Raw genomic sequence first — 26,732 nt, forward strand, 5'->3', positions numbered from 1 at the left:
TTGCTTTATCAATGTGGCATCTGAGAATAGAGCAAACATGACTTAAGGCTCAGAATAGGAACAAATCGAATTTTTATGCTAGTTTTTTAAAAATGTAAATGTACTTACAAATTGAATATCATAATAATTCTTTACAATTAGAGGGTTTCTTACTTTTGTCCCCTCATAAAAACTATATGTGTTGTGAATTAATACCTTGCTGAGCACCTGACAACAGGCCCACAATGGCTCCTTTAAGCTGGGTGTGGTGGCTCACATCTATAATCCCAGCACTTTGGGAGGCCAAGGCAAGTGGGTCACCTGAGGTCAGGAGTAATGATGAAACCCTATCTCTACTAAAAATACAAAAAATTAGTCGAGCATAGTGGTGGGTGCCTGTAATCCCAGCTATTTAGGAGGCTGAGGCTGAAGAATCGCTTGAACCTGGGAGGCAGAGCTTGCAGTGAGCCGAGATCATGCCATTGCACTCCAGCCTGGGCAACAAAAGCAAAACTACGTCTCAAAAAAAAAAAAAAACAAAATGGCTCTTTAAGAGATTTAACTTTTTGTAGTGGAATAACAACCTTCTTTATTTTATTATCTTGATTGCTTATTCCTGCTAAAGAAGGAGAGAATATTGATTTTAAGCCTGGCTTTAATATTTATTTGGTGCATCTTGTTCTGATGAACAAGTATTAAATATACATATATATGCATGTACATGTATATGTATTTGTGAAAAGTCATATTCTAAGCAGATAGTTGTCCTTCATGTATATTTCAGATAACCAGCATAACAATACACTGACCTAAACTACTTGGAATCTTGGGCTTAAATCTTTATTTGTATATAGAACCCCCATCTGTATTTGTCAGGCACTTGAATTATTTATTAGATACTTTTAATCTCTTAGAGAGAATACTTTCCTTTTTTTCTTTCTCTTCCTCTTTTTTTTGCTTTAGAAGTGATCAACATTGTAAGGTATGAGTTTCTGAGACAGACCATTCAACCTGGAATATAAGTTAAGTCCTTCCTTAGCTTAAGTTTATTTTATTTATTAGACATACTCTTGAAAAATTGGTGTATAAACCCACATTTTGAAATATTTTATCCTTGACTTCTGGTATAATTTTAGAGATGTTACCACAAAGGAAAAAAAGTTGTCTCTGACATAAAATAAAAACCATACTTGGGGATCAGATTCTTTCCTTTAAAGTAATGGCATTTGTTTTTCTTTTTAATTTGAATTCTGTTGACTTAATGTTTCTAGAACTGTGGCAAAAATTTAGTCAAATGAACAGAATGATTTTTGTTTTGTTAAGCAAACCTAAATGGAATCCTTAATACACTTGTTTAATTACATGCAGCTTCCCTTACTTTATACAGAAGCGATTTCTGAAAAACTCTGAGGAAAGATGTCTCTAGGAATAGAAAACTAAACAGGTAGGTCAGAGCCAGGCGCAATGGCATGGGCCTCTGATCCTACCTACTTAGGAGGCTGAGATGGGAAGATCACTTGAGGCCAGGAGTTTGACTCTAGCTTGAGTAACATAGCTAAATGAATACATAAAATAAAAAATAAACAGGCAGCTCAGGCCTATATGTAATTTTATGTGAGATAGCTGGAATGGAAACTTATGCCACCATACATACTTGTCAAAATATGCCCAATTAATTCTCATTTTATGCACCAGACTGGCCAAAGTGACTATGTTCACCAGGATGGGCCAGACATTCCATATCCTATTAGTAACAGTGTAACTTAGTACATTCGAGGGGAAATCTGGCAACCTTTTTGTTAATTTTACCTTGTTGGGTTCTAGATATTTTTATAGTCCTAAAAATATTCTTGAGCTTTGTTCTGGCATGCGGTTAAGTTACCCGGAAACAATTCGATCTCTTCAGATCTGGCTTTCAAGTGTTGTTAAACTGGACTAAAACAACTTTTAATCTAGTTCATTTTCCCCACTTCTGAGTCAAGAACCTTCAGGGTACTGTAACTAATGCCTTGTGAATGATGAGGTTTTCTGTCCCGGCTTTTGAACACAGTCACCATTGTTAGTTGCATGTGAGCTCTAATCCTTTTTCATCCTTGGGTAGTTTTCCCAGTCTCATGTGCCCATAGGTTTTCACCTGAATACTTGAGGGAGGCCTCCTCAGCTGCAGGCGCTCTCCCGGGGTGCAGCTCACTGTTCTCCCATACCCCCAGCTCCCTTTCCTTAACTCAGGGGACCCGAGGGCCCCTTCCCTGGGCTGAGGACTGGTTAGCTTCTCCCTGGGCAGCAAGCTGAGGTCTTAGTAGGGCTCACCTTGTTTGTTTCCTGTCTCTCACTGTCCTTCATTTCCTGATGTCCAATGTCTTGAGAGCCATTTTTTCCCACATATTTTGTGCAGCTATTTAATTTGCCCAGTTTCAAGTGGGAGGCTACATCTCCTTCCTGTTACTCCTTGTCCAGAAGTGCCCTTCGTTTTAACCTTAAAGTGTGTGGGTTTTTTTTTTTTTTTAACAGGAGTGAAAACAGTCCTTGTCCACCCACAGCCAGTTTGAAATTCTAGGCAACACACTCAACTTTTTTTTTTTTGAGAAGGAGTCTCTCTCTATTGCCCAGGTTGGAGTGCAGTGGCATAATCTTGGCTCACTGCAACCTCCACCTCCCAGGTTCAAGTGATTCTCCTGCCTCAGGCTCCCAAGTAGCTGGGATTACAGGCTCCCACCACCATGCCTGGCTAATTTTTGTATTTTTAGTGAAGATAGGGTTTCTCATGTTGGCCAGGCTTGTCTCGAACTCCTGACCTTAGGTGATCCGCTTGCCTCCGCCTCCCAAAGTGCTGGGATTACAGGTGTGAGCCACCACATCTGGCCTACACTCAACTCTTGCATCCCTTTTTGCTGGTATTTACCCCCAAGTTCAGTACCTCTCACCGCCTCCCTCTTCAGGGAAGCCTTCTCTGACCAATCCCCAAACAGTACCTTCATGGAGCACCATCTCGTCACCCTGCTGTATTGTTCTTCATGTCACAGATTATTTCCTAAATCATGGTATTTTTTGTCCCTCACTGGATAGAATGTAAGCCCCATAAAAGCTGACCTCTTGTCTTTTTTGTTCACTGCTGAACCGCAGAGCCTAGAACAACTCCTGGGCACTTACAGGCCCTCAGTAAATATCTGTTGAATAAATAAATAGATGAATGGCAGATTCTGTGCTGAGTGCTTTCCCAGCACCATCCTGGAGGCTGCCACCTCATGAGTTGCATAATCACTACTAGGAGTTTGCCAGCAGAGCCAAACAACAAAAGGGATTTCCAGACAGCACGGACAACATCTGTAAGAAAGTTGGAAAGGCTTTACAAAAATGACCTAGCATGGTATTCAGGAAAATAGGATTTATTAAATTGACTATTTCTTGCTTCACTTCATCATGAAAATCCTGATGAACGACTTCCTTTCCAAGATATTTTCCCAGAATTTAGAAGAAAGTCTTGATAGTATTAGACATCTTGTGTGTTTTTCCAATTGTAACATTATAAAATACAAAAATTAAAGTTTATCACAAACATTCCTGTGGGTGTGTACATCCACCCTCCCCCGGCCCGCACTGAGAATTTAGTGCTTGTGAAGAGTAACTGTGGAACTCGGTCATGTAACCATCTGGTCGGTAGAAGAGATGACATTCTGTGAAGCAGCTGTTGTGTAATTTGTCTTACCTTGGCCTTCAAGTGGGGGTGCTTTGAGGGGTGAGCCAGTAGGTCAAGCCTTGCACAGTTTTCAAACTTCTCCCTGTTTTATAGATTCTGTAGCTAATGTGCCAATTAAGGTGGTGGTTTTGTGATAAAGCCTCAAGCAATAAGACCCAGAACATAATCTCGTTTATTTCAGAAAGCTCAGCAGATGAAAACTACTTTCACTGCTACCATATTGTCCTGATTTCAGTCTGGGACCTGATAGTAAAAAAGGGGCTCTGTAGCTTATAACTCAAGCCCCCAAGTTAAAGCTGTGCTTCTCTTGTTTGTTTTCTTGAGGTGTTTTCCTGATTCTATTTCTGTCAGGGTCTTTGAAGAAGAAGAATTTTCTCTGGTGAATTAATAAACATTTTTTTTCTAATAAACAGTGTAAGTATATCTGAGAGTTTGAAGCATATGTAAATGGTTTTAGAAGAAAATATTTGTACTAGTTCATTTTGTTTTTTGTGAAAAACAAAATGTTAATATAAAATATTGATTACATTATTGAAAATTTACCACTTCATAAAAGCAGATTTCTTAAACTGAACCATGCAGCAGAATATTTTGTTTCTGATTCAAAGAAGCACAAAAATGCAAACAGATTTTATGTTTGATGACATAATTTCTGGCTTTCTAAAACAGTCATACTTAACATATAAGACAGAAATATAGAGCTATAGCAATCTATTTTCATAATGAAGATGAGCAACCTTATATCTCATATGCTAAATTTAAGTCGTTCTTATTTTTAGACTAAAAGTAAGCATGCTTTTAATACTTTTTAATGTCACGTGATCTCAGCTACAGTTTTGTATTTTTTTCAGAAGGGCAATTGAAATAGAAAATTAGGCTTATTATGTAATTAAACAATATTCCTTCATCTTAGTGTTTATAAATTCTCACTTAGCAAAACAGTAGTCACATACAAACTCTTGGAATGACAGAGCTCCTCTTTAGATCCTGCCAACCATCCCTCCCCATCTGACCTTAACATTGTATTTTCATGAGCATTTCGCAGTATTTTTCATCCCTTGTTCCCAGTCTTGACCCACTGACCCAAGAATCAAGAAAATGTCATGTTAGTGTCTACTAATTAGTGCACCCAGAGAGCCTTTTCATCTGGCCTTTCAACCTTGTGGAGGTAGGAGCACAAGCTGTCACTTGTATCATGCAGGGAAAATGAGCCTTTACTGCATTTTCCCTGTTTTGCAAACAGCAGAATAAGCCCAGCTGAGACTAGAGATGAATATGCAGGTTAGGAGGAAATTAACCTAAAATGTACTGCTGTTTGCATGATTGTCTTATAGATGACACAGTACTGCCTACATTGAAATGCCCATAGTGGAATGCCACATGCCTGAGATTTTTACCAGAGTATTCCTCTTGCAATACTCTGGTAAAGAGTATTATTTCAGTGCTATCATTTTAAGCAAGAAATATTATCTTATTAAAAATTAGGTACCTTTTTAATGCATTTAAGTTTCCCTTGTTTTTAGACATGTTTTTGGAGAATGCTGTACTTTCTTAGTGAGCCTTTGGTTCGAGTGCTCATTAATCAGTGCTGTTGGGCCAGGGTCTCCTGAGCCTGCTGGGTTTTGGGGGATCAGCTACTGTAATTAAAGGAATGAAATATATCACGGTCACAAACTTACCACATCAGACAATTGAGGGTATTGAACTAATATAATTAATCTGCTAAATTTTTTCCTCAGGTGTTTAAGATAGAAGTGTTAATGAATGGAAGAAAACATTTTGTCGAAAAAAGATACAGTGAATTTCATGCTTTGCACAAAAAGGTAACTTGTTTTTTGGTTGTTTTTCTTTTCTCTATGTGGCAGATGGTATAATGTTAACACTCCTCTCTATGGTTCTAAGAGCATTGATATTTCTTGGGTATGTATATACAATGTCTTGTATCATGAAGTAAATTTCTTTTTAGAATAAGTTCAGTTCCTTAAAGGTATGCTTTCTGAATAGGTAGATTTTCTGTTAAGATCGTTTACATATAAAAATCTGAGGCTGCAAGCTGTTTGCATTATGTTGCTTTCAATGTTACCAGTTCAGAAAGAATAAGACGCAGACCCTGTTTTATCCATGAAATACACTTAATGTTCTTTACAGAAAGGGGAGAAAAAGCAAATGATTGTCTTCCAGGAAGACATTTATTAAACTCAAATTATACTTACATGTACCTGGAAAAGATCATATACATGTACTTGTGTATTCAGAAACTGGGGGACACAAGTTAAAGGAAGCTCTTAGCCTTCTTTTGAATTGTAGAGCCACTTTACAAAACTGATGTTTCAGCTCTAGGCTTTACTTCATTAAAGGTCTTAGATAAATGAAACAGAAAGACAAAAAGAAGAGCTGAGTTTTGGGGAGAAATGGTTATTAAAGCATAGGAGAGTGAATGCTTCTTTATTTTCTACCTAAATTTAATTTTTTCTAAGTTATAAATTCTTATTGGTGTGCTGAAATTATTTTAATATCTAGAAATGCCTCATGAAATTGCCCAGAAAAATCCTGCTAACAGGATAAATGTATAAACGTTAACAGGATATTAATGAGAGATGAATGAGACTGTTTCCTTCTGTTTTCTTTTAAAGGGGAGCTCTAAGTTATCGGTACACTTTTCTGTTAGGTCGGCAAGGGATAATCCACATCTAGTTCTGTAGTTAGTACTTTGTTCAACACAAGTTGACTTGGAAAAGAAACAGTACAGGTGAACAAAGATTTACAGCAGGTGTTGCCAGTGACTTTTCAAAAGCTCCAACCCCAGGGTGCTCCAAAGAGAAACAAATCTGGAGTCTGGGGCTCACTTCCTTCTCAGGGAATTCTGTTTTTGTTTGTGTGTTTTGGGAAAAAATCCTAGTGAGGTTTCTGCTGGGTACCTGATGAAATTAAGTCCATACTGTGGGATTAAAACAAATACTCCCTGCCTTGCTCAGCCTCTGTTAACCAGTCTGGAGGAAGCAGCTTGTCATATGCAGGCGCCTCGCTAACCTCCCAGGTCAGCACCCAGCACTCCATGACCCTAGCACAGCCCAGCTGTACTCTCCAGATACTCAGGGACCAGCTCCACACCAGGCACAGCTGAGTGACTGCCAATTAGGCCTGCCCCGAGCTCGCGACTGCCTGTGCTTCTGGAGTGGAGGCTTGTTCACCCTGTTCTCTGCTCTAATACAGTTTATTTTCTTCTGCAGAAGAGGACCCTCTCCCCAATAAGTATAGGCAGTTTGTAACTATTCATGGTCAAAAAAATTTCTAGATTTTTCAGGACTCTCTCTTCTTTCAATATTTGCAGTTCTATTAATAATTAATTTTAGCTATTCTTATAATTATATAATGAGATCTACTACCATTAATAGAATAGAAATTATCAAATCTCCCAATTTTGAATATTTTTAGAAGCCTTTGAGACAGCTTTACAGGGACATAGAGATAAAAATAGCTTTGTGGAGCAGTTTTAGTTGGGATACACTGTCTAATTTTATGTATTATCAAGGGGCTAGCAGCTGCTACAAGTCTCCTTTACTTGCCCCCTTGTGATTGTATTAGATTTGGCAAAAAGGTAACTCTAAAAGGCAGTGAAATACAGATAATGATGGGGTATAAAAATAAACATAAATCTGTAAGTTTGACTGTAAGATAGTGTGCTAAGAAGGGTTGAAATGGGTAAAAAATGCAATCAGAGTACTCAGGCTTGACTGACTGCCGCTGCCACGTCACGCAACCTTACCCTTTTATTGCAGTTTTGGTACCTTAAATTTCCACATTTGAATCTTGTGAAATGCTTTGAATGTTAGAGTTTAACATAAAATATTTTCCCTTTAAATGTAGTTAAATCTGTTGTTACTTAATCCTCTTGAAATATTCAACTATATTACCCCTTCAAAAATTAGATTTATTAGCAAGCATGTATGTTGCCTTGTTTTAATAGGTGTTTCTTAGGTTTGTTTAGGAGTTGTAGTCCATCTTTTCTGAACTGTGTGTTTTATGTGCTTTCTCATTTATCTGCTAGGGTCTCAGGTTTTTTTGCTTATTAGTTTGTGTGGCCTATTAATACAATGTTAGCCATTTGCTGGAAGTGTTTTTTAACAAGGGCCTTTTAATTTTGGTTACGACATTTGTTTTAATTTATGCAGGTGTTAAATTTTTATGTTTTCTAATATGTCTGTTTTTACCCTTTCAGATGCTATCTAAAATTAGTCTTGTTGTGCTATGATGAGTATTTGATTCCATTTTCTTTTAGTTTTTCTAGATTGGCATTTTTGAATTATCTAAGGGCAAATTCCTGGGCAACACCCTAGATATACTGAATTAGAATATTTGTAATGAAGCCCAATAATCTGCAGTACCCCAGATGATTAATGTCTGTTAAAGTTTGAGAATTCCTATAGTATGATTATCACTTAGACACAACCCTTTCTAACCTACTTCCATCACACATACTGAAGTCACAAAGCTTAGAACCATACATTTCAAGGTTTTAAACCTTCAGGTTTGTTCCTGCCTTTCTGTTACCTTGCATTATCTTTCAAATTCCTATAATATGCACTACTTAATTTTTCATTTTCTCGATCTCCTGAGCTCAAGTGATCCACCCGCCTCGGCCTCACAAAGTGCTAGGATTATAGGTGTGAGCCACGGTGTCCGGCCTTAATTTTTCATTTTCTTTTCTTTTCTTTTTCTTTTTTTTTGAGATGGAGTCTTGCTCTTTCACCCAGGCTGGAATGAAGTGGCTCGATCTCAGCTCACCACAACCTCCACCTGCCAGGTTCAAGCAATTCTACTGCCTCAGCCTCCCAAATAGCTGGGATTATAGGCGCCTGCCTCCATGCTTGACTAATTTTTATATTTTTAGTAGAGATGGTGTTTTGCCCTGTTGGCCAGGCTGGTCTCAAACTCCTGACCTCAGGTGATCCACCCACCTCGGCCTCCCAAAGTGCTAGAGTTACAGGCATGAGCCACCGTGGCCAGCCTAAATTTTCATTTTCTATTCCTACTGTCCCAGTCCAGAATCTTACTACTTTATATCAGTATTACTTGAACCGTTTCAGATCCTTATCCAGTCTGATGCAGGACAGTTTTCCTAAAACACCATTTTTATCTTCATTCTTTTACTCAAATACACTGAAACAAGTCTCTGTTGTCTACCATCATAGACATTTACCCTCAAGGCCAATAATCTTAAACCTTGTATGAGTTTCCTATTGCTACTGTAACAAAACACCAAAAATGCAGCGGCTTAACATTTATTTATTATTATTTGAGACAGAGTCTCACTCTGTCACCCAGGCTGGAGTGCAGTGGTGTGATCTAAGCTCACTGCAACCTTCGCCTCCCAGGTTCAAGCCATTCTCCTGCCTCAGCCTCCCGAATAGCTGGGACTATAGGCATGTGCCATCATGCCCAGCTACTTTTTTGTATTTGTAGTAGAGATGGGATTTCACCATGTTGGCCAGGCTGGTCTCGAACTCCTGACCTCAGGTGATCCACCCGCCTTGGCCCCCCAAAGTGTTGGGCTTACAGGTGTGAGCTACCACATCTGGCCTTAAAATTTATTATCTGACTCTAGCTGAGTCTTCTGGGGGTTCTAAGACAGAGTCCCATTTCCTTGCCTTTTCCAGCATTTCTTGTCTGTGACCTCTTTCATCTTCAAAGCCAGCAATCACTCCACTTCAGCTTCTGTATCCATCATAACGTTTCCTGTCATCACCTCTCCTCTGACTCGACACCATGTGTATACAGCTTTGCTGATTCATGCAGATAAGTACCAGATTCCACCACACCACAAACTCAATGCCCTTTTCTTTGTGCCTCCCCTTATAATAACATTGAGGCCACGCAGATAATCCAAGATAGTCTCCTCTTCTCAAAATCCTTAATTTAATCACATCTGCAAAAACCCCTTTCTCATGTAAACAAAGACCTTCACAGATTCTGGGGATTAGAACTTGGACATCTTTGAAGAAACCATTGTTCTGTCTATTACTAACCCCTTTGCTGGCCAACTTTATTTTTCACTCCTTCTAAGAGCCTTCAATGACAGCTGAGCCAGTATCTCCCGTTACCCCATTATATGCTGTAAAAATTGCTTCCCACCTGTCTTTGCCCTGCTGAATGTCCTTTCCTCTGTGTTCTGGTCTATTCACACCAAGACATTGCAAGTTCTCCTTTTTTCATGTTAGCTCCCTTTCTTCCCTAATGTCTTTGTTCTTAGGACTCCTGTTCCATTTAGAATAGAGATTTCTGCTTAAATTTTAGAAACATATGAGATAAAACTGTAATTCCCAAATTATGTCTAATTAGAAGGTAATTTTTAAAAAGTTGGGACCATGTCCTCTTTTTTGCATCTTCCACACTGTTAGAGTGTCTAGTAGGGTCTTGGGCACATACTGGGCATTATATAAGTATTTGGCAAATGGCATATTTGGAGAGCATCATTCGTATTTATGAATTACTAGAGGAACAGTTTCTACTGTGAGAGTTTGCATTCTCTGTTAAGTTTAACCCCAGGTTGTGCTTGCCCTGATGCCTTTGTAGCTCCTCTGCTAGTACTAGGTGGGAAGAACACCACGTCCACACCAAAACAGAAAGAAAACCCCATCCTAGTCTTCTTCGTTACAGCCCAGGCACAGGCTCCTGTGACAAGGCGAGCCTTCAAGCTTGTAAGTGTTTTCCCGTGTGCCTCTGCTACACCTGTCCACACCCCACTACGGCCAAATAATTTACTATTTTAAATGGTGGTTCCTGAAAAGAGTTTTACCTCCCTAGGCCAAAAATTGCATGTATGGTCAGAAAAACCTTTCCAGCATGGTAAACTGCTAAGCACATTTTATTTTCATGCCTTCCCAGCTGTTTTCTGTCAGTTGCATCCCATCTTTTTATTCACAGAGGTTTCAGTGAAATATGGTGCTATTTCATTTTTAAATTAACGATCTTCATTTTTTATTATTGACTACTTTTGGCTTGAGTAAAAAGCTTCATTCTCCTGTATTTATTTCCATGAAGTAGACAATAAAGAAGAACCAAAAACCCGCCATGTGGGATCAAACCAGTAGCACAGCACCCTGTACATTCTCTCTAAAGGGAATCCTGGGGGGAAGATGGGATTTTATCCCCAAATGTGTCACACCTCTTTAACTTCTCTTTTCTTTTTCATTCTTTTCATTCATGTGCTTGGGAAAAGTCTTTCTGCTTCTTTGTAGAAAATGGTTACTATAACCAATGTATGCAGTGGTAGATCTATGTGGAGTAAGTTCTGTGTAAATTCTTCTAACAGTATAAAAAAGGAAAAGGGAGTGGTCACACCAGGAAAAGGGGATTGTGTTTGTGGTATCGTGGAATCTGGTACTTATCTATGTGAATCAGAAAGGCCGTTAATCATCGGATGAAGTGGCAGAGGAGTATTTATCTTATAAGCAGCTGAGCCCTACTGGAAACATATTGTCTTGGGTTTGTCTCTCATCTAAAGCAATTCATTACTCACCTACAAATGCTGTCACAGATCCCAGCAGCTACAATGATCCGCTTCCTCAGTACTCTTGACATAAATAAAAAAGGAAAAATGTTTTCAGGGCTAGATCTTCAAAAGTTTTTTTAAAGGGGAAACATATAATGGAGTGATTTTCTATTCTGAAATATATGTTGTGATTCAGTAGTTTGAAAGGAAGTTTCTTTATGTTTAAAGTGAAACTTAATAAGCTTATTACCACAGAATAATTTAGCATTTTGGCCTTGTTCTTGAGAAATGCCTCAGAGCATATAGAGATGAAATATGTATTTATTCCACTGTCAGGAATTATAAATCTCCCTCCTTCTCTGTCTCTTGCATTATCAGCTTCCCCCTCAATATGGAATCAGTCTCATCAATATATGAACCTATTGCAGTAGTTTCTGTTTCACACAATAAAGCTTACCTTTGGCCCCATGCTTCCCTTCTGCACTCATCCCATTGCACTCCTTCCTAATCTTGTAGTAGAACTCCTTAAAAGAGGAGCTGCTACTTCCCCACTGCCCTTCTCTCTGTACCCAAGTTACTGACTTCCCATCATCTGGCACAGTCTGATTATCCCTGTCCTCCTGATGAAACCTACTCCCCCACTTCCTCCAGTGATTGCCCTGCTTCTCTTCCCTGCCACTCCATCCCACCTGAAGCTTGGGGCCCTCTTCCAAGCTCATTCAGGCAGAATTCAGTGGCTTGCAGTTGCAGGACTGAGGTCCCTTTTTTTCCTTACTGGCTGAACACAAGGGGCAGCTCTCAGCTCCTAGAGACCACCCTCAGGTCCTAGCCATGTAGCCCTCTCATCGCATGACACCTTACTTGAAAGCCAGCAATCTGCTAGGACTATCACATATAACACAATGTAATCATGGGAGTGACTGTCCCGACATAGTCACAGGTCCCACTCCTGCTCAAGAGGAGGGGATCATACAAGGCGTTTACACCAGGGGTTTCATTTTAGGATTCTGTCCACCACAGTCTTTTTTCTCCATCTGTACCTAAGTCTTAATGCCATCTCCTCTAGTTACATGGCTCTAAATACCCATATATTCTGACCCCCACATTTACAGACCCATACCCACCTGCCTACCCAACATCTCTGCTTGGAACCTATTGAGCATCTCTGACTTAAACTAGAACAAGTGATTCCTTTATATTAGTAGTGTCTTTGATTGCATATAATAGAAACTTGATTAGATTTCTTAAACAAGTAAGAAATTTATTATTCTCATAGGAAAACTAAAGGCAGGTAGTCATGGTGATGCAGGCATCTCACAACATTTGTATTCTGGGCTCTTCGTGTTTCCCTGCTTCACTGTCTTCATCTTAGTCTGTGACTTTCACACTTATGGTGATAACATAGCTGCTACCCCTCCAGGAATGGCTTCTGCATTTTCTGGCAAGAAAAGCCTGTTGCTTTTTGTTAGGAAAACAAGAGCCCTACCCCCAGTAGACATGTACACATATTGGTAACTCTGTCACATGGTCACCCTAGTTAAAAGGGAACCTGGAAAACTAATTTGTAGCTCAACATGTTAGCCCTCTGAATGACATTGATTTTTTTTCCCCCGAAAGAAGGAGGGAATGAATATTGGCTAAGCAGCTAGCAGTGCTAGCCACATCCCTTGTTTATGTGGGATTAGATTTGGCTGCAAGTGACTCTAAAACCAAAATAATGATGACATTAGCAGATACAACTTGGTTCCTTCCTCCATAAATGTCTGGTGCTGGTGTGGTGGTTTCATGATTGTCAGGGACCCAGGCGCTTGCTGCTTTACCATTCTCATGTGAGACTTCTACCTAAGAGGCAAAGATGGCCCCTCTGCTCTAGCCAGTACGTGGGCCCCTTCTTTGTGATGTACAACAAATTTTACTCTTACGTATGGAAAGAATTTTTCATTATAGTTTTAGCTGCCCAGGTTTAATTCCGTGCATTTTCTTATTCATAACTGTGTTGTTTCTGTGCATGTTTAGTAAAGGAGCAACCTTGGTAGGTTTTTTCAAGTTTTTAATTAGCAATTAAGCACATTTCATTTTTAGAGGCAGTGTATTAGTTTCCTATTGCTGCTATAACAAATTACCATAAACTTAGTGGCTTCAAACAATATAAGTTTATTATCGTACACTTCCTGATGTGAGGAGTCTGAAGTGGGTTTCACTGGGCTAAAATCAAGGTGTCAGAAGGATGACATTTTCTCTGAAGGCTCTAGGGCAGAATTCATTCTTTCCAGCTTCTAGAGGTCACCTTGCCTCGTGGCCTCTTTCTCCATCTTCGGAGCCAGTGACATTGTTTCTCCCAATCTCTTCCAACTTATTCTGCTGCCTCCCTTTTATAAGGATCCTTGTGATTACATTGAGCCCACCCTAACAATCCAGGAGAATCTTCTTATTTTAAGACCACCAATTTAACCAAATCTACAAAGTCCCTTTTGCCATATAAGGTAACATCCACAGGATTAGGATTTGGGTATCTTTGCAGAAGAAGGATTATTCTGTCTACCACAGACAGTTCTAATGCAACTTGCAAAGAAATTTTTCTTTATTTATATTACCCCCTAAAACTGCTGTCCCAAAAGGCTTAGCTGAGAACTATCATTGAGTTTTCATGAATGGAGTTGGAAAGTAATTGTTAGGAATATTGAAAAGATTAAGCTTTCATTTTTTCAGTTTTCTCTCCAAATGATGTAGTCTAGTTAATGGCATTTCTAGGGACAATGCTTATTTACAGTTGCATTTTGTTTTGATTTCTTTATGTGAAAAATATGTAGTAAGACTTTTTATCAGTGAAGTCCTTCATCTGAGCAAAATTTTGTTGTATTAATTGATTTTTGTAACTAAATTTCTTTGCTTTCTTTTTTATTCATTTACTCGGCTTTTAGTTTTTCAGGAAAAGGGATTTCAATCTGAAATATCAACAATAATACTTACCAAAACACAAAACTATTCTTCTGAAACCTCAATAGTCAAGACACCTAAATAAAGAATTGTTTGACAAAATTTCAGTGTAATTATATTTTTCTCTGTTTTTTATTGCAGATAGCAGTAGTTCACTTTCTTTTATTGGCTTTTTTCCCCCCAAATAATGTCATTATAATTAACAGACATCTCTGTTTTTTTTTTTTTTCTATTCTGTCTTTATAGCTTAAGAAATGTATAAAAACTCCAGAAATCCCTTCTAAACATGTTAGGAACTGGGTCCCCAAAGTCTTGGAACAGCGACGACAAGGTTTGGAAACATACTTACAGGTAAGATATGTTTAAATCCTCAATTTATATAATATAACCTAAATAATCATATGTCTCACCATTTTTTCTCAGGACATATGGGTGCAATACAAAATGTATTAAGCAGCCAAAGATTCTAAATGAAAGGATGTTCAGAATTACAGATATGTTGTTGGTTGGTTCTTGTAGCTTCAATTAGGATTCTATTTAAAATTGGTTCTATGCATTGGGGAAGTGAAATTTTAATAAAAAGGTGAAAACTGTTGTAGAGAGGATCTGTGTTTTTTTTTGAAATGGAGTCTCACTCTGTCACCAGGCTGGTGATGCAATCTTGGCTCTCTTGGCTCACTGCAACCTCCACCTCCTGGGTTCAGGCGATTGCCCTGCCTCAGCCTCCCGAGTAGCTGGGACTACAGGCACATGCCACCATGCCCAGCTAATTTTTTGTATTTAGTAAAGATGGAGTTTCACCATGTTAGCCAGGATGGTCTCAATCTTCTGACCTTGTGAACTACCCACCTTAGCCTCCCAAAGTGCTGGGATTACAGGCGTGAGCCACCGCACCCAGCCCTGATCTGTCTTTTTTTTAATTCAACTCTACACATTACTTTGTTTTTGCTTTTTGTTTTTCCTCTAAGATTTTTTTGCTTCTTTATAGCAATCCTAGCCTTTAGGTTTTGAGTTTTGTGGGGCTGGTTGCGGTAGGCAGGGAGAGAAACTGAACTCACAGCAGATCTGGATAGCATATCTTTGGAATCAAATTGAGAAGGAATGTATAAAAATTGCTGATGATGAAGTGCCAACTTCTTTGAAAATTGGAATGTCCATTTAGGAAGAATGCATTGGGACACTCTTTCCTGCAGCTGAGAGGAGCAAGCAGGCTGCCTAAGTGAGATAGGACAATGACAATCTCTCGGGCTGGCTGCTGTGGCTCACATCTGTAATCCCAGAGCCTTGGGAAGCCGAGGCGGGCGGAGCACGAGGTCAAGAGATCGAGACCATCCTCACCAACATGGTGAAACCCTGTCTTTTTTTTTTTTTTTGATAATTAAAAAAAAAAAAAAATCTCTCTACCAAGTGACAGAAGAAGCAAAAGGAGAAGGTAGAGCAGTATCAGTTTCTCTGAGTTTTAAAACAAAAAGAACTAGTGGCCCCAGGTGAGTACTCAGTGTCGTCGACATTAAATCCAATACTGTGCAGGGCAGAAGCTAGGGTGGGCAGGTCCTGAGGTCAGCCATTGCTCCCTGGCGCCAGAGTCCACTGGAGAGGCGACACATGAGAATGACGGGTGAACATGACTGGGAATGGGGGAATCCTGGCTCTTGAAACAGTGTAGCCAGACTCCACCTAAGAGCTATGAATTTCTGACTGACCCATCTAAGACATGTTACATCAAACAAATTGGCAGCCATGACTGTGTTCTCCCTTTGATATCTTCACGGCCCTTTAAGCATTAACCTTAGGGTGGATTCTGTCGAGGAGGGAAACAGGGCTGTGGAGCTAGTATGCTGTCTCTTCTACAGAGCTCTGTGAATGGCTGTCCCTGAATCACTGGTGATGAGAAGCTGAGGGGAGGCCGACTCCTCAGGCTTGTACTTAGTGAGAAATCCAGAGGATGCTCTCACAGTAGAAAGATTCCAGAATTCTGTTCCTGGCCCTTACAGTTTTCCTGGTCTTTACAGTGCTCTAATAGGAAAGGTGACATGCAGAAGGCCCCTGAGGACATCTAAGGAGGGCTTTCTTTACTGTTTTTGCTCTTCTGCTTTTGGACTTGGTAGAAGAATCCCTCGTTGCCTCTCTCTGGGGGTGAGAGCTTAAAGGAAATGGGGATTACAAATCACAGGAATGTGTGTGGCCATGGTTTTTGAGACTGTGTATGAGGAGCTATGATCCTTCCATAGCTTTAGGCAACACTACAGAGCAAAAAACAAACAACAAAAAAAAAACAGACTTCAGAAATTGTATGTAAAGAGTGAAAATGCATGTTCTCTATAATTAAATGAAATAGGTAAACAGTGCATTCTTACTTATAAGCCAGATTTTCCATGATATTGTATATCTTTAAGCTTTAGTTTTGAAGAAAGCTCTACTCTCTTCCCTTCATTGCATTTGACACATGATTTCCATTACTACTCAGTGTAAACATTTTAAGTTGTTTGTACTTTGGATATAAATATGTGCATAGAGTCATCTGGCACAGAGAGGAGTTTATAGTGACACTCAAATTGAGCTTAGAATTTTCTATTCTCAGGAATAAGGCTTGAAAGATGTGGTCGAAGGGCTCAGAGGGTTTGCTTCTTGTTGTGCATTTAATAGTCAATTTGTTGTCACTTAATTCCCCAAGGAGTTCAAGGGAGATTTCTTTTCTACTTGATTCTGTTTACAGGCAATGGGAGCTAGATGGACGTTGCAAAGATAAGCCTGAACAATTTATTAATCTTAAATGAAAATCCTAGCCTAGGTGTCATTTCTTGATCATTTAAATCTTGCTAGAAGTAAGACAGTGTTACTGTTTCTTCTGCTTGCTTTCATTACACCAGCTAGAATCCATTCATGTTCAGGTCCAGTCTGAAACCCAGGCAGTGGGGTGCCAGCAGCACTTTCTCAGCAGGTACCCTCCTGCCACTAACCCATCTCCATAGGAGCCAGTAGTATGGCCCTGATCTGGCCCATCAACCTACGAAAGTATTAATACCTCCAAGCCATAGCATCTTAAGCTCACTTAAGGGAACTTAAGACGTTACATAGTCTGGCCCTTCAGCTATGTTCACAATCATCCCTCTAGCCTCAATTTTCCACCCATAAAACAGGCAGATCAGCTGTTGAGAGGGTCAGAGAAAACAACTTCCTGCCATCCAAGGGGCAACTAGTACATTCTGGACCATGGGCGAGTACAACCCCACACATTTCCTAAGGTGGTTCCACACTGCTCTTTTATTTTAGAGATGGACAAACTGAGGTCCAGTGGAGTTAAAAATCTTGCCCTGCTCCTGCAATACAATAAAGAGTTGGGACTGGAATTTTAGTTTCCTAACATCCAGTATGGGCTCCTTTCATCATGTGTGGTGGATTTTTCTAAGTCAGGAGAAATTTTTCAACCTTGACATACAGCTTTACGTAAGGCTTTAATAATAGATAAAGGAAAAGACCTTATAATAAACTATTACAGTCTAATTGACTATCATCCCCCAACTCCCTGGATAGACAGATACATGATTTTTTAAATCAATAACTTGAATAGCAAAAACTATTCACATGCTTTCATTTTCTGTGCTGTATTTAAGTAAGGTGCTAACTTAAAAACAAGAAAGGTCAAATTACATATTTTCAAAATTAATTTTGTCCTATCTGAGATTTTAAACAAAGGAAACCCAACCTATGTCGGCATCTGTACTTTTAAAACTCTTTTTTATTCCTTTGCTGGTTACCAATGAAATTAATGAAAGGAATAAAACTAATGAAAATGAGAGGCAAAAAACCCTACACTTAGCATTTATCTGGCTGCTTCTTCAATTTGAAAATAAACACATCATATTGGTCTTCAAGATGCAATTTATAAATATTTTTTATTTTAGCATCTCTATTCAATTTAAGTAATTTTAGTTTTAAAAAACTATTTTGGCAGAGAAGTAGGGATTAGGAATTTTTCCTGGTGTATATTTTTTATTGTAGGTTTCTTTAAAATATTTTACATTGTATTTGAAAAAGCCACTTTATTTTCAAATAGAAATTACAGATCTTAAGGAGAAAAAAGCAAGCACATTATTCAAAGTAATGTGGAATTGCCACAGTATGAATAATTTGTGGATAGGTTCTAGTCAGTGAATTTACCTTCAAAAACTTCTGCCAGTCTGGAGATTTCCATATGATCAATTTTGCAGAGTCTAACAGTGGAGCAACTGTAGTGAATGCTATTTCGTGTTACTTGCCTGGAGAATAAAAACAGTAGTATTAAGGTTATATAAGTGAGTTTTAATTTTTTAAGTATATTTCTAAATCATTATTACTTTCCTACTTAAATTTTCAAATGATTTGATTAGAAACAAATTCTAAAACAAAAACAAAAAACCCTAGCTGAATATCTAAGTATGTGTAGTATCTTAGAATCAAAATCTAGAATTAATCAGGGAGATATTAGAAGCTATATTTGGCGTTTGAGTAATTTGAAGTCTGGCAGTCTACCTGATGAACAGTGAATCTTAATTTTATTTTCTAGAATTATTTTCTGTTTATTGAATAAGAAATCAAGTAGCTATTATCATGTTTTCTTATCTCTTTCCCCTTAAACAATATTCCCCAGGAAAACTCCCTGAGGTTTAGTGAATGAGGAAATCAATCACCTGTAAAAGTAGAATTAAGTAAACAGTATCTTTATATATGAGTGGAAGAAAATTAGTTGGTTTTCATCTCAATAAAAGGTCTATGCCAAATAGTTTTCTATTAAAAAACGTAATTTTTCAAATTATATAAACTAGAAATTTATCTACTCTGGAGGGTATTTTAACTTGAAGATAAAAGCAAGTTAATATTTGATATTAATTTACCAATAAATGTTGTATGTGTGTGTGTTTGTATAGTTTTGCTTAATGATAAACACTCATCAGGGACCTATGGTGTCTGAGGCAGAAGGGCAGATCTAACTTCACAGATACCTTGAACCATAGCCCCAATTAAGCTACTATGGTTATTTTCTCTGTCACTCCTCTCTGCTTTCCATTGTGCAGGCTTCATCTGGCCCCCCTAGTGGTACAAAAGAGCTGCAACAGTTCTAGACCTCACTCTTAGCACATAGCCAAGTACAGGGGAATAGAAGGTTTCCTTTCAGTAAGATATCACAGAAGAAAGAGGCAGTGTCTTTCACTAGGAGTCCTGCACATGTTTTTCCTGATATCATTGGCTTATATTTGTGTGCACGCTCACATCTGAAACCTCACCATGGCCAGCCATCCCTGACTGAGTTAAGTAAATCAAAGCCTGCTCCTGAAGCTGAGGGAGAGAAAGGGATTATTTCGCTAATGAATAACCAGGGTATTCTTGATAAAAGAAAAGGGAATATTCTGAGTGTGAGTTGGGGAGTGGAAGGCAACCAGCAAATTCCCATCACAGAAAATGATGATCCTCAGAAATTTTAAGTGAATTGCCCAGGGTTATGAAAAAGTGGAGACTTTCTTGACACTGGAATTCAAGGCTCTTTCCTAGATAGATAAAGTTTCTAGAAAATTTAAAGTCATGAATATCCTTGGCTTTTGACTTAAAAAGACCAGAAATATTTCTTTCCTTTATTTTTATTTTAAAAATATAAAATTTGTCCATTAATGTAATTACTTTTTACATTTAAAATTTGTAATTACCAATGAAGTTATGAGCTAGAACATTAATGAATTTAGCATCTCATAGTGTTCACTAGTTTCTGAAAAGCAGAAATCTTAAGAATAAATTAATTTCAGCTTCCCAAACTGACTTGACCATCAAAAACAGTTTATATGATAGTTTTGCCTCCTGATTTGAGATGACTTCCTGTCTTTCCTGAGACTCCACTGAAATAAAAGTACAGAAACTTAAGAATAAATAAACTCCAAGAGTTAAGTAGTAGATGGGCAAGGAAAAGAGAGAATCAATGTTAACAACTTTTTGGAAGATAGGGTGTGGTGGGAACATATGAGTGGATAGAACAGAGCTCAAAAAGTAGCAGCCGAACTCAGTCATGTGGGTCTGTGGTGGAGGCAGGAGGCAGCCTGTGCAGGCAGTGCTGGAGAGACTTCTAGGCTCAGAGCCTGCAGGTGAGGAAGAGCATGGGGTGTGCAGAGAAGCCGAAAACCAGGAGATCCATTCAGGGCACAGGTTGGGTATTCCTCATCCAGAATGATTCAAAATTTGAAACTCTGAGTGCCGACATGATGCCACAAGAGGAAAATTCCACACGTAAGTACTTAATATAAACTCTTTCATGCACGAAAGTATTTAAAATACTGAATAAAACTACCTTCAAGCTATGTGTATAAGATATATAAGAAACATAAATGAGTTTCATATGAAGACTTGGGTCCCATTTTCAAGATATCTCATTATGTATATGCATATATTCTAAAATCTGAACACATCTGAAATCCAAAACGTGTGGTCCCAAGCATTTCATATAAGGGCTATCCAAGCAATGTCTGCATGGAACAGATACCACTCATTCTATGCAGAATACATGCAGCCTGATGTTTGTGACCAGATAAATTTTTTAAAAAATAGTTTTCTCATAAAAACAACAATACAACAACAACAAAAAGTAAACAGAATGGCTGGGAAGAGCTAAGTCTTGTAATGTGGATAGTAGGGCCCCCAAGTTTACAACCCCCTTCCCACCCACTTACCCCTAGGAAAAGCCCCCCTGACTGCGTGCTCCACCCATATGGTCTTTGCATTCAGGCAAGGGCCTGTGTGAGCACTCCTGCTGACATACTAGCAGAGGAAACCTACCCAAGCCACCCAGGCTGCTTTCTTCAGTGTGATCTGATGATAATCAGGCATTTCAAGAAAACAAGTAGCATGAACAAAAAGACCAAGATGAACTAAAATACTGACTCTTCAGGAAAGAGATAATTCAGGACATAAAATATATCTTAAAAATTGATGTAATAAATCCAGAGATCTTCACAGTAGTATTACATCCCAAAGATTACAAAAGGATGCTACATAAAAGGAACAATCTGAGAACACATGAGAGTTCTTAGAATTAAATGTGTTATCCAATTGAAAACATTCAGTAGATGCTCTCTCTAGTTGGAAAGCTGTCCCATAAAGTACAGATACAGAAACTTCAAATAAAAGATGTAGAGGACCAATCCAGGTCTAACATCCTACTTCTTTCTGGAGTTCCAGAAGGAAAGGGGTTAGGGAGTACAATACACAAGTAGGGAAGGGAATAATTGAAGGAAAAATAGTTGAAAACTTCCCCAGGTTATACAATATAAGCTTTTTTTTTTTCCTTTCTTTTTGAGACAGAGTTGTACTCTATCACCCAGCCTGGAGTGCAGTGCACAATCTTGGCTCACTGCAACCCTCACCTTGCAGGTTCAAATGATTCTCCTGTGTCAGTCTTCCAAGTGGCTGGGATTACAGGCACCTGCCACCATGCCCTGCTAATTTTGTATTTTTAGTAGAGACAGAGTTTCACCATGTTGGCCAGGCTAGTCTCAAATTCCTGACCTCAAATGATCCTCCCGTCTCAGCCTCTCAGGGTACTAGGATTACAGGCATGGGCTACTGTTCCTGGTATGAGCATTTAAATAGGAAATGTGCTCCAAGGACAGAGAACAAAGAATGACAGAAGCCTTGTAATGCCTAGACATACCTGGTAAAATTTCAGTACATTGGAGACAAGATCTATAATTTTCCAGGAAGAAAAAGCTAATGATGGAGAAGGTTGAAGTTCATTCATGGCGTCACTTCTTCTTTTGAGGCTGGTTCAATGGGCATATCCCTCCATTCTTCAGTAGAAACATTAATTTGTAAACTGGTACCAATTTTTAGACCAAGGATTTTCATGGAGTTGTGCATACATTACTTGTTCCATTTATTCCAGTAATGTGGAATTTATCTTTTGAGAAAGGTACATCTTAAATCACTTACTTGAGAATAAGAGTTTTTGTTTATATTTTTTTCTTTTTGTAGAGTAAACAGTAATTAAATATACAATTAGTGTTGAGAGCTAAACAGCTCACAGAAATCAGGACTAAGGATAATCTAAGCTAATAATACAAATCCTTTTTTAGACAGTTTATTTGTAGAGAACACTTACAAAGCAAGTGTGTGGCTGACTTGTTAAACAATAGTAGGTGCCCCTGAGTTATTGTCTGCACAAGGCCTATTACTTGACTACCCTACCCTTCATTCATTCTTTAAATTATACAATATGATATCTTCCATTGGATCAGTAGTCCACAGTAGGTCAAAGAGTATTGTATTTTTTACTTTTTCAGTTGTATGTAAAACATTTACTAAAATTAACCATATGGGCTTGAAAATGTGTATTCTTGAATTCTCAAATGCAGTGAACTATGTATAATCAGATCAATGTTGTTAAGCATTCTGTTTATCAGTGTTTTTATTTTTAATTTTTGTGGGTACATAGTACATTAATATATTTATGGGGTACATGAAAGCATTCTGTTTAAATGTCTTATATTTTAACTTGGCCACTTAGTCTATAAGAACAAAGATGTGTTAAAATTTCCCACTTGAATTTATTATCATTATTGATATAATTGGGCTTAGTTCAGCCATCTGTGCTATCACTCCATCTTTTTCTATGATTTTTTTTTTCTTACCTACTTTTGGATTGGTGACCAATACTGTTTTTTTTTCTTTCTATTGTTCCTCCTTTAGTTTATATTTGTTCTTTTAATAGTTACCTGTTACCTTTACTTTCCTCTTGAATATTACAAGGGCCTTACAATATTTTAACTTGGTTCATCACCCTGGATATAGGACTCTTGAGTTGACAGTCCTTTTATTTCAGCACTTGCAAAATATTGTGATACTTCTTTCTTGTCTCTGTGGTTTCTGATTTTTTTTTTTTTCTTTTTTTCTTTTTTGGAGACGGAGTTTCGCTCTTGTTACCCAGGCTGGAGTGCAATGGCGCGATCTCAGCTCACTGCAACCTCCGCCTCCTGGGTTCAGGCAATTCTCTTGCCTCAGCCTCCTGAGTAGCTGGGATTACAGGCACGCGCGACCATGCCCAGCTAATTTTTTGTATTTTTAGTAGAGATGGGGTTTCACCATGTTGACCAGGATGGTCTCGATCTCTTGACCTCGTGATCCACCTGCCTCCAAAGTGCTGGGATTATAGGCTTGAGCCACCGCGCCCGGCCCCTGTGGTTTCTGATTTTTAAAGCAGTCACTGTCATATTCTTTCTCCTATATTTAAGGTGTTGTTTTAAAAGGGCTGCTTTCAATATTTTATTCTTGTCATTTTCAAAAGTTTGATTTTGATATGTCTTGGTGTGTATTTAAGTTTTTCCTCTTTAGAGTTCTTTCAGCTTCTTGAATCTGTAGATTAGTCTCTTGCCTGATTCAAAAGTTTTAGCCATTATTTCACTGATTACACTTTCAGCTCCTTCTTCTTTCTCCTCTTACTCTAGGACTCTGATAACAGGAATGCTAGGTTTTTTATTATAAATCCACAGAGACCTGAGACCTTACTAATTTTTTTCAGCCTATTTTTTTTTTCTCCATTGGTCAGATTTGGTACATTCTATTGTTTTGTCTCCCCGTTCACTGATTCTTTCCTTGGTTCCCTGCATTCCATTGTTACACCCTTACCCTAAGCTTTTTATATCAGTTATTATATTTTTTAGTTCTAAAATTCATATTCTTTATATCTTTCTTTGCTGAGATTTTATATGTCTTCCTTGAGTCTTTCTCTTGTGTTTTGTTTCAGATGTATTCACAATTACTCATTGAAAAATTTTTATTGTGGCTGCTTTAAAATAATTGTCCAATTATCTTTACATCTCTGTCATCCTAGTGTTGGCATCTATTGATTATCTTTTTCATTCAGTTTGAGATTTTCTTTTTTTTTTTTTTGAGACGAAGTTTTGCTCTTGTTACCCAGGCTGGAGTGCAATGGCGCGATCTCGGCTCACCGCAACCTCTGCCTCCTGGGTTCAGGCAATTCTCCTGCCTCAGCCTCCTGAGTAGCTGGGATTACAGGCACGCACCACCATGCCCAGCTAATTTCTTGTATTTTCAGTAGAGACGGGGTTTCACCATGTTGACCAGGATGGTCTTGATCTCTTGACCTCGTGATCCACCCGCCTCGGCCTCCCAGAGTGCTGGGATTACAGGCATGAGCCACCACGCCCGGCCAGTTTGAGATTTTCCTGGTTCTTGGTACAATGAATAATTCTGATTGAATCTTACACATTTTTATAATTATGAGACTCTGGCCCTTATTTATACCTTCTATTTTAGATGGTTTTCTCCACTTCACCTGGGGAAGATGGGATGTGGAAGACATCACCTTGTTTTTCCCAGGTGAAGGCAGAATATTAGGCTCCTCACTTGGCCCTCAATGACACCTGGAGGGTGAGGTATGCTCCTCATTACTGTTAAGATGTAAAAAGTTCTTATTCTTTGCTAGGTTTCATCTGATGCCACCATAGAAGAGAAAGGGAGGAGTACCTTGTTACTGCTGGTGGCCCTGGAAGTCTAAGCTCCTCACATGGTTTCCACTGACACCAGAAGAGGGGGCCCATTAGCAGGTGGTGAAAGCCGTGGTCCCTTAAGTGACTGTCTCTGTTACCAACCTATCATTTACACCTCATTACAGCCTTATAAGGGTAGAAACCTAGGCTTCCCTCTATGCTTTTGCTGCCATGAGTAGGGGTGGGGGCCACAGTTTCTTCCACGGTGTTTGGCTGGAATAGAGTGGTTATGTTTACAAGTTTTCTGTCTTGCTCGACTGCCCCTCTCTGGGTTCTGTGGTTAGACAGAACAGACTTTGGGTGCAGCTTTTTTTGTCTGTATCTCTGGGCATTTCCTGGTTGCCACCTTTTCAGCTCCAAGTCTGCCATATATAAGGCAAAACAAAAATCCAAGAAAGATAAAATTCATCACTGTGTATCTTAGTTTATTTTCTGCAGCTATAATAGAATGCCACAGACTGTGTAATTTGTAAAGAAAGGAGATTTATTTGGCTCATGGTTCTAGAGGCTGCGAAGTCCAAGATTGAAGGGCCGCATGTGGTGAGGGCCTTCTTGCTGTGACAAATCATGGTGGAAGTCATCACATGGCAAGAAAGGGCAAAAATGCACAAGACAGAAGTTGAAGGCCAAACTTACCCTTTTATCAGGATCCCACTCCCATTATAACTAACCTACTCCCATGATAACAGTATTAATCCAGTCATGAGGACAGGGCCTTCATGACCTAATCACCTCTTAAAGGTCCCACCTCTTAATATCATTATCTAACAGTTAAGTTCCAACTTGAGTTTTGGAGGCAACATTCAAATCATAGCACTGTGTCATTCCTCCAGTCTTGCTGTCCCTGATAGGTCTGCCGTCTATCTTCAGCCTTTCATATCTTCTCATATTTGTTTTATGTACAATATCTAGGAGTTTTAGTTGAACTTAGCAGAAAGAATAGGGAAAAGTATATCTCCATTTTATCAGAAGTAGATCCATTGACTTTTTGTTTCTTTGGTTTTATTATTCCCCAATGTTTAAAAATGTTTATACATGTAAAGTTTACTGTCTTAACTGTTTTTAAGTGTGGAATTCAGTGACTTTAAAATACATTCATACTGTTATGAAACTATCATCAACATCCATTCTCAAAATTCTTTTCATCTTGCAAAACTGAAGCTCTATACCCATTATACAACCACTTTCCATTCCCCACTCTCCCAGCCCTTGTCAACCAACATTCTACTTTCTGTCTCTGATTTTGACTATTCCAAGTGCCTCATATAAAGGAAAGTACAGTATTTGTCTTTGTGGCCGGCTTGTTTAACTTAGCAGACTGTCCTCAAGATTGACCTGTGTTGTATTATATGCCAGAATTTCTTTCCTTTTTGAGGCAAAGTAATATTCCATTGTATGTGTAGAAGCCAGAAAGCACTCCCAGATGACTGGGAGTTGATTGAGTCAACACTGGATGAATTAGATCAAAAGCTGAAACAGAGAACCTTGTGAGAGAAAGAAGAATGGAATCTCTGTAGCCCATCTTAGGATCCACCACCAGAAAGCCACTATATTTTTAACCTCTTTTACAAGTGGAAAGCCATCAGCAGAGAACTCTTATGAATATTGTATTAAGGAAGAATATCAAGACAAAAACCTGATAGCAAAATGAAAAAAGTAACTGTATGAGAACTTTTGCTGCTTGTGGTGCATCCAGACACCAATTTCGGGATGAACTCCATCTGTCAGATTCCCCAAAGCAAGCTAGAAGTGGGCCGCATCATTGAGTACACACAGCATGGCTGCCAGGGCTGCTCTGGCCTCAGGCTATGACTCTCCACTCTGGACTCTGGACTTTGTGGGTTCCTGCATGTGATGCCAGCCCCTTCCTGGGAGCAGTGAGCAGTGCCCCAGGCCGGAGTTGGAACACAGTCTCTGCAGGGAAGGCTTAACTGTCCATTAGCTGTGACTTGTAAAAATAAAACTTTTAAACCTCTTGAAAAAAAAAAGTGCACATATATATATACACACATATATATACACACACATATATATACACACACACGTACATACATACTGACCATATTTTGCTTAGCCATTCACCAGTGGACACATGAGTGGG

General features: G+C 38.8%; 1 protein-coding gene and 1 pseudogene across 2 annotated transcripts in view; both read left to right on the top strand.

Annotated features, from left to right (window-relative positions):
* Positions 1-26,732, top strand: part of SNX24 (sorting nexin 24) — a 170,477-nt gene that overhangs the window by 83,578 nt on the left and 60,167 nt on the right. Inside the window, exons 1-3 of one of the 2 annotated variants that reach the window (XM_064366221.1) lie at positions 4,014-4,090; positions 5,416-5,499; positions 14,352-14,456. In XM_064366221.1, the coding sequence (XP_064222291.1) occupies positions 5,437-5,499; positions 14,352-14,456 (168 nt within the window). In that variant the 5' untranslated portion in view covers positions 4,014-4,090; positions 5,416-5,436. Of the gene's footprint in view, positions 1-4,013; positions 4,091-5,415; positions 5,500-14,351; positions 14,457-26,732 lie in introns of those variants that run through there. The other variant, XM_012448361.2, reaches the window with a different exon arrangement.
* On the top strand, positions 20,228-26,443 carry LOC105715278 (protein BUD31 homolog; annotated as a pseudogene).

This window comes from Aotus nancymaae, unplaced genomic scaffold, assembly GCF_030222135.1.
Source record: "Aotus nancymaae isolate 86718 unplaced genomic scaffold, 86718_ANA_hifiasm-v0.15.2.pri h1tg000064l_0, whole genome shotgun sequence".
Lineage (NCBI taxonomy): Eukaryota > Metazoa > Chordata > Mammalia > Primates > Aotidae > Aotus > Aotus nancymaae.